This window comes from Columba livia, unplaced genomic scaffold (assembly GCF_036013475.1).
Source record: "Columba livia isolate bColLiv1 breed racing homer unplaced genomic scaffold, bColLiv1.pat.W.v2 Scaffold_135, whole genome shotgun sequence".
Lineage (NCBI taxonomy): Eukaryota > Metazoa > Chordata > Aves > Columbiformes > Columbidae > Columba > Columba livia.
This window is the reverse complement of record NW_027043031.1, coordinates 251277-260000: the sequence shown is the minus strand read 5'-3', so window position 1 is coordinate 260000 and position 8724 is coordinate 251277. Positions and strand designations below refer to the sequence as shown.

The window sequence follows — 8724 nt, the reverse complement described above, 5'->3', positions numbered from 1 at the left end:
TGTCCTGGAGAGCCAAAGGGCAGAGAAGGCACCAGGGACAGCCAGCAGCTGTGCCCAGCACGTGGCCACCAAGGGCAGGGACAGCCCCCCAGAACTCCTGGGCACCGGGGCTGCCTTGGGGCCAGCACCTCAAAGGCTTCCTGCAAAGGGTGCTGGGTGGGGCTGTGGTGGGGGGGCTCTGCAGCTTCCCCCTGCTAGGGAAAGGAGGAGAAAGGAAAGAAGAGAAGTGAGGTATAGTTCAGCTGTAAGGGACCTAGAATGACCATCTAGTCCCACTGCATGACCAATTCAAGGCTGATCTAAAGTTAAAACAGGGTAGTAAGTGCATTGGCCAAATGCCTCTTGAATGCTGAGGCTTGGGGCATCAACCAGCTGTCACAGAATCACAGAGTGGTTGGGCTTGAAAGGGACCTCTGGAGATCATCTAGCCCAACCCACCTGCTAAAGCAGGTTCGCCCAGAGCAGATGGCACAGGAAGGTGTCCAGGCGGGTTTTGAATGTCTCCAGAGGAGGACACTCCACAACCTCTCTGGACAGCCTGTTCCAGTGATCAGGCACCCTCACAGTAAAGAGGTTTTTCCTAATATTCAGATGGGACCTCCTATGCTGTGCCCGTTGCCCCTCATCCTATCGTTCAGACGTCTGTTCCAGTATTTGACCACACTCTCAGTAGAGGGTCAAGTCTGAACTTCCTCTGACCCAGGTTTGCACCGTTCACACATGTCCTGTCACTGGATACCAGGGACAAGAGACCAGCACTTCCCTATACATTCCCTCCTCAGGAACTTTTAGAGGGCAATGAGCTTGCTCATCAGCTTCCTTCTCTCCAAACTAGAGAAATCCAGATTGCTCAGCCACTCCTCAGAGGACATGCCTTCCGGTCGGTCACCAGCTTTGTTGCTCTCTGGACACATTGGAATATTTCAACATCCTTGTCAAATCGTGGGGCCCAGAACTGCACACAGCACTCAAGGTGAGGCCACAGCAACTCTGAATACAGCAGGATAATCACCTCCTTTGAGCGGTTGGTTCTGCTCTGTCTGATGTACCCCAGGATGGGATTTGCACTCTTGGCTGCCAGGGCACACACTGCTGACTCTTGCTGAGCCTCCTGTCAACCAGCGCCCCAAGGCTCCTTTCTGCAGGGCTGCTCTCCAGCCAATCCTCTCCCCATTTAGACTTGTGCTTGGCATTACTTTATCCTAGGTGCAGAATCCGGCATGTGGACTTGTTAGATTTTATGCCGTTGATCATTGCCTAATGCTCCAATCTATCTAGATCGTTCTGCAAGGCTCCTTGTCCCTCAAGATAGTCATCAGCACCTCCGAGGATGGTATGATCAGAAAATTTGCTAATGGTGCATTAAATTCCTGCATCCCGACTATTGATAAAAATATTGGACAGACCTGGGCCTAGGACTGAGTCCTGAGGAACATCCCTGGTGGCTTCCCTGAATAATTTTTTCCTCATATCCAATCTAAACCTCTCCGTGTGCAACTTGAGGCCATTTCCTCTTGTCCTATCACTCGCTACTTGGGACAAGAGACCAACACCCTCCATGATAAAAGTTCCTTTCAGGCAGCTGTAGAGAGTAATAAGGTCTCTCCTCAGCCTCCTGTTCTCAAGGCTGAACAGCCCCAGCTCCCTCAACCGCTCCTCGTCAGACTGGTGCTCCAGACCCTTCACCAGCCTTGTCACCCTCCTCTGAACTCTCTCCAGCACCTCAATGTCTTCCTTGCCATGAGCGGCCTAAAACTGACCCCAGGATTCAAGGTGCAGCCTCACCAGTGCCCAGTACAAAGCGATGATCACTTCTCTAGTCCTGCTAAAGCTCTGATTGAATCAAGTCTTGAACACCTTGGTGTGACCAGTTGGTGACAGGTTGGACTGCAGACTCCTGAGGTCCCTTCAACCTCAGTTCTCTCATGATCCCATTGTGATGTTGGGCTCTGTTTCAGACTGGAGCAGAGCAGACGATGATGGGGCAGGATCCACCTGTGCTGTAGGTGACCATCTAAACCAACATCTCAGCCAGTGAACCAGCCAACCCCTCAGTGTGACTCGCTCTGGGCAACGTGTGAGGAGTCCTGGGCAGGGAAGGTTCAGAGGGCATGGGGTGCTGTGCAAGACACAACATGATCTTGGCTTCATGCCTGCAGGCCCATCAGATGTCAGTTGATGTCAATGGATATTAAAATAAGAAGAAATGAAGGCAAAGATCCAAAGCAAAGGAGCGTGTCAACCTTCTTTTTCTTTCTTTCTTTCTTTCTTTCTATTTATTCATGTATGTATTTATGTATTTATTTATTTATTTAAGTATTTATTTACATACTTATATATTTACTTATTTATTTAGTTCGTTAGTTATTTACTTACTGATTTATTTATTTATTTACTGATTTACTTATTTATTTATTCACTTACGTATTTATTTATTTATTTGACTTTTTATTTATTTATTTATTTATTAATTTTAAAGTCTTTGTAGGGGAGTCTCTTTTCTTTGTAAAGGAAAGAGTTCTCCAGAACTGGGCATGGGTTTAGGACACAAATGTCTTCAGCTCCAGGGACACAAACACCTGGTGCCAGTGTAGATGCCCCGGGAACCCCTGCCCAGGCTCCACCTGCACTGCAAGGTGCTCTGGTCTCCCCAGGTCCTGTGTGAGAGATGCCAATCCCAGGCCAGCACCTCAGGTACACTGGGCCCCTAAAATGGCCCTGGCTGTTTATGGTGAGACAGCTGATGACTGATGTCTGTCTGGAAGTGTACTAAGGATTGGAGAAGAAATACTGGTCTTCCCCTGTACTTCTATTACCAACACTCTAGTATTTCATCTCCCTCATTCAGGAGTTCCCACCTCTCCTGATTAAATGTCCCTGTCCAAGGACAACTTTCCAGCACTGTCTGGACGTTTGCCCTTCCCAGTGCTCTCAGGTTTCTCCTCCACTTGCTCTTTGGTCATTCAGTGGCCTCTCAGCTGTCTGGTTTCTGCTTTGAGCTTCAGGGAGTTACAAACTTGCCCCATTCTTCAGAGCTCTAATTAACATGGCAGTCAACACGTTCATTGTGTTTATTTCTATCCTCTCCTATCTCTCTGTCTAAACCAGTTCTTGTGTGGGTGTCCCTTGTGGATGCTGGACCTCACCAGATCCAGCTTACACACACAGCTGAGGAAAGTGTTTTGCTGTTTATTAAACTGATGTAGGAAAAGTGATGCAATCTGTGGTGGCCAATGAGGGAACCGGCAGACTGGGGGTGGGGGTGAGGAGCCAGGTTGTCCATACAGTGTCCAGCCTCAAGGACTGTTCTCCTGCCTGTCCAGATGTCTTCAGGAGACCCTCGGGATCAATGTCCAGTGTAGAATGCTGCTGTCACTTCTTCTACACATTGAAAAATGACAGAAAACACCCTGGAAAGAAAAAACTCCTTTATGAAATCTTCTTTGAAACCTTCATCAGCAAGTGTCCCATTGAAACCTCTCCAGTTAGTTCTACAAGTCTGGAAGATTTGAAGAATATTAGGGAAAGAAACATCGCTCGTTAGGTCTTTCTGTGTTTTAATGAGCCCCATGGCGTATTTGGTGCTGAGTCCATGAACCTCAGATACCAAAGACAGACTGAAGAATCTGCTCAAGAAGTCCAAGCCAGAACAAACTCCAAAGTACCTTGAAGCATTAATGGGCCCCACTGAGGGCTGTTCCTGACAAAGCCTCCCCAGGGACTCGTTAGAGCAGATAATTGGAGTCTGTGATTGCATCAGGCAAAGGCAAAGTGCAGCAGCTCTGATGCTGAGAAAGCCCTTGGTTTGTCTGATGAAGGACAATGGCCAAGCCTTGAGCCCCTGCCCCTGGGAAGGGAGATCCTGTCCCTCACAGGTGGCTCAGGTTCTTCCTGGGGATGTGGGGAGTGTGATGCCAAGTGAAGGACAATGGTGTGACACTCCCTGGGGGTGCAAGGAGGCAATGGGGTGCCATGGCCATGACAACCATGTGTCTCCTCTTAGGCCTCGCTGGCAGGGACATCAGCCATAGCCAAGGGGACAAAGACCTTGGCTCTTTCAGGGACATCCAGCCTTGCCAGTGCCCTTGGCCATCTCCACCACAGTCCATCCTGCACTGTCCCAGAACTCTGGCTGTTTCCCCACAGGCTGCAGACACCCCATGTGCTTCCCCACCTTGTTCTCAGCCCAGTGTGTCCCCACCTGTGCTGCTGTCTCTCCATCCTCACCAGCTGTTCCTGCAAACACAAAGTCATGGCTGATCCAGAGTCCTTCTGAATGACCACAGCACTGCGCTCAGAATGACATTTCTTTATCCTGAGCTCCACTCTGGACCTCCAGAGCTGCAGTTTCTGATGGTTTTCCTTTCTCATGCTGTTTCCCACTACAAAAAAAAAAAAAGTGCCATCATCTTGGAAAGTGATTTTCAAGAGTTTTTGAGCCACTACTGTCCTTCCCTCTCAATGTTCTACCCCAGCCAGCAACTAAGACCACAATAGCTGCTCACGTACTCCTCCAACCTATTAAGTGCGATATGGAAGATAACCGAAGGGAATGGAGAAACCCGTGGGTTCAGAAACAGCATTTTAATAAGACAATAAAAATAGTATAATATACTACTACTATGTATATAATTAAATGAAATTAAACTTAAAAATTAAAATGATTCTATGAAACACTAGGTCAAAAATCTATGTTTTCATTGTACAGATGAGATGTAAACACATGGCTCAGGGCTCTTCCTGGGACCGTGGGATGTGGGTGTGCAAGGCCCAGGGAAGGACAACACTGGGACAACAACTTCCAGCTTCCCCATGGGGCTGCAAGGAGGCACCGAGGCCCCAGTGCCATGAGGACAACATGTCTTCTGCTGGGCCTCAGTGGCAGAGACAACTGCCCTGGCCAAGGGGACACAGACCTGGGTTCTGTGGGTCCCTTCCAGCCTTACAGCGCCCTTTGCCATCTCCACCACAGGCTGTTCTACACGGTGCTACCCCTGCCCCTCTTTCCCTGCAGGCTGCAGACACCCATCTCGCTTCCCCACCTGCTCTCACCCAGCATTTCTGCACCTTCACTGCTGTGTCTGCACCCTCACTGGCTGCTCTTTGGCACACAAACCATGGGCTGATCCAGCTCCCTCTGGGTCACCTCTTGCCCCACAGCACTGCCCTTCCTCTGACATTTTTTCCTCCTGATAACCAGTCTCCACTTCCCCATCTGCACTTAGTGGTTTTGTTTTTTTTTCTCTGCTGCTTTTTCCCACTACTTGAGAAAGCTTCACCACCTCAGAAACTGCTCATCAAGCAGAGATCCCAACCTGTTATTCTTCTAGTCGTCTTGCACTTGACCAGAGAGAAGTAACCTCCCCATGATCTCCTAAATCCCATGAGTGCTGCTGGCCTTTCAGCTTCTCTGATACACACGACCATGTCCCTGCTGCTGTCCCACCATGTTCTCAGGTGGGATGAATGTGACGACCTGTCTCCAAGATCTCTTCCTGGGTAGGATCTGTCATACTTAGGCTGAGGTTCTTTCCCAGCCATGTCCCTGCTGCTGGGCTGTCACCTCCAGAGACAGAACTGGCCTCACTGTCCCCTTCACAGCCACAGGATTCTGACTGGGTTATGAGTGTCTGAGACACAACTGAACTAATAATACCGTAACTATCCATCACCTTTTTTATGGCCCAATCAGATAAATGTATACTCGTTTTATCAAATTTATCAAATATATTCCCTACTAGAGATTTGAGTTGAAAAACACTCTTCAGAGCAACTGCTGGTTTTCTGTTGACAACATTTAGAACTCCTTTTCTGTCTTTTATTCTTTTTATTCTTCCTCTGCCTATTCTGCCTTCAAAATCCTCTCCAAGGGAAAGACTCATTGAATCTCAGAATAACTTGAGGTTTGAAGAAAGCCCTTGTCTCACTTGTCTCACTGTCCTGCTCCAGGCAGGGTTAACCAGGCGAGGTTGTTCAAGGGTTCCTCACAACTATGCATCATCCACAGAGAAGCTGAAAGTGCACTCGTCACATCATACAGAGGGACAATAAAGACGTTTAACAGTGTTGGTCCAAGTGCTGGTCACTAAGGGATGATACTAGTAACTGGCTGCACGGAGGGCTTTGTACCGCTGATGACATTTGGCTTGATTGTCCAGCCACTTCCCACCCAGCTTCCAATTCTCCAGCCCAGAGATCACTGATCTGGTTACTAGGACACCAAGGAACACCATGTCTGTGACCCTGCAAAATTCTGGGTATGGCGGCAGGTTGACCAGCCATTAATTCTCCTTCATGCTTTTCATGCAGATGGGTTCGATATCTGCCTTTCCAAAGACCTCAGAAACCCTCTTACCACTTTGTCTTACTTTTGAGAGCACAACCCAGAATCACAGGCAAGGGTGACAGCAGACAGGAGCACTTGCAATGAGCCTGTCCCAGCAGCTGAGATGAATCTCACTGGGACATTGAGGTTTGTTCCTGGAGTCACACACAGAAATGCCAGGGTTCCATCAGGCATCCAGATCTGAGTTTGTCTCAGGACCCCTTCTGCACCCAGGGATGCTCAGAGACAGTCTGTCCCTTTTACACACAGAGGTAGGAGTCACATTGTCCCTCTGGCCTCCCGTTGCCACTCCAAAGGGGTGGGAGACACCTCAGCTATGGTGAGTCACCCTGCTCTGCACTAATCTGAGATGTCCCACGTCATGAGGAATGGACACGGGGAGCTCAATTAAGGAAGCACAACCCAGTGCTGCATTCAGACAGTTTCCCATGGGGTGTTACTTCCAACAGGAAGTGACCTCAGGACCTTGTGTGTGCCACAGGTTTTCATGGAACCCCAAGGAACAGTTGATGGTGTTTGTGCTCACTCGTGTTCATGTCACCTCACATACATGATGTGCATGCTCACATCTCATCTGTACAAAGCAACACAGACTGCTGAACTATTCATTGAGTGTCCATCCATGGAGGGAAGAAAAACCTCTGTGGGTGAGAAGCGAGTGCTGGAAATAGTGGTTGTGAGGGATCAGTCCATGGTGATTGACCTGGGGCTCCTTCCATGGGGTGTCCCGTGCACAGGGGCACAGCCCAGCCCCTGCTCTGCTGGTCCTGCAGGTCTCTGGCAGGAGCCTGGCTGTGAGAGGACACTGCTGTGTGCCAGCCCTGCACACACACACTGTTCAGCTGTACTCTGGTGTTTCATCTGTGAGTGACTTTTGTAGGAATATGATTGAGAGAAACTTCGCAAGAAGATATAAACCATCATGCCCTGCCCTGAGGAGATCACCTTTCTACATGGAAAGGCTGTTGTGAGGCCAGCTCTGTCACAGCAGTGCCCATTGCCTGTCCCTGCCTGCGCCCACAGCACTGACACACAGCAGGACGGTGGCCAAGCTGCCAGAGCACTCAGGCCTTGCACCAACACCAGGGATGAGATATAGAATGTGGGAGTGGAACCAGAACAGCTCTGGAAGAACAAGCGCTGCTGCTCCCTGGCAGGGCTGCCAGGATGGACTCTTTTCCTCCTTCCATGAACACAAGAACTGCAGTTCCATAAGGCCTTGCAGGAAAGATATAGTGAAAAACAAGTCACTAAAGAACCCTTTATTTTGTTTAGAGACAAGGAGAGCACGTCTCCTCATTTACACGGTCAGTGGTTATAACAGAAAAGCAGACAGTGAATTAAGAAATGGGATGACAACAACATTATCACAATAAAAAAACTACCAACAACAACAGAAAAACCAGATGACAAGCTGGGCCTGTAATTAGTTACTCTAAAACTCCTACGTAGAAGCAGATGGGTATTTTAATGCTTCAGGAAATTGTAAGATATGAGTTTCCACAAGGCATCCTTGAGCTCCTGGTTCCTCATGCTGTAGATGAGGGGGTTCACTGCTGGAGGCACCACCGAGTACAGAACAGACACCACCAGGTCCAGGGATGGGGAGGAGATGGAGGGGGGCTTCAGGTGGGCAAACACACCAGTGCTGAGGAACAGGGAGACCACGGCCAGGTGAGGGAGGCAGGTGGAAAAGGCTTTGTGCCGTCCCTGCTCAGAGGGCATCCTCAGCACGGCCCTCAAGATCTGCACATAGGACACCACGATGAACACAAAACACGTAAAACCTAAACAGGCACTGACCACAAGAATCCCAAGTTCCCTGAGGTAGGAGTGTGAGCAGGAGAGCTTGAGGATGTGGGGGATTTCACAGAAGAACTGGCCCAGGGCATTGCCCTTGCACAGGGGCAGTGAAAATGTATTGGCCGTGTGCAGCAGAGCATTGAGAAACCCAGTGGCCCAGGCAGCTGCTGCCATGTGGACACAAGCTCTGCTGCCCAGGAGGGTCCCGTAGTGCAGGGGTTTGCAGATGGCAACGTAGCGGTCGTAGGACATGATGGTGAGGAGATAAAATTCTGCTGTAATCAAGAAGAGAAACAAAAAAAGCTGTGTCGCACATCCCAAGTATGAGATGGCCCTGGAATCCCAGAGGGAATTGGCCATGGACTTGGGGACAGTGGTGGAGATGCAGCCCAGGTCGAGGAGGGCGAGGTTGAGCAGGAAGAAGTACATGGGGGTGTGGAGGTGCTGGTCCCAGGCTATGGTGGTGATGATGAGGCCGTTGCCCAGGAGGGCAGCCAGGTAGATGCCCAGGAAGAGCCAGAAGTGCAAGAGCTGCAGCTCCCGTGTGTCTGTGAACGGCAGGAGGAGGAACTGGG

General features: G+C 49.7%; 1 protein-coding gene across 1 annotated transcript; it reads right to left on the bottom strand.

Annotated features, from left to right (window-relative positions):
- Nucleotides 1-7813: 7813 nt before the first annotated feature.
- LOC135577728 (olfactory receptor 14J1-like) lies at nt 7814-8365 on the bottom strand (the record flags this gene model as incomplete). Its single annotated transcript, XM_065047849.1, has 1 exon — nt 7814-8365. A coding segment is annotated over one exon (552 nt), but the record flags the coding sequence as incomplete, so codon positions are not given.
- Between the last annotated feature and the right edge of the window lie 359 nt (nt 8366-8724).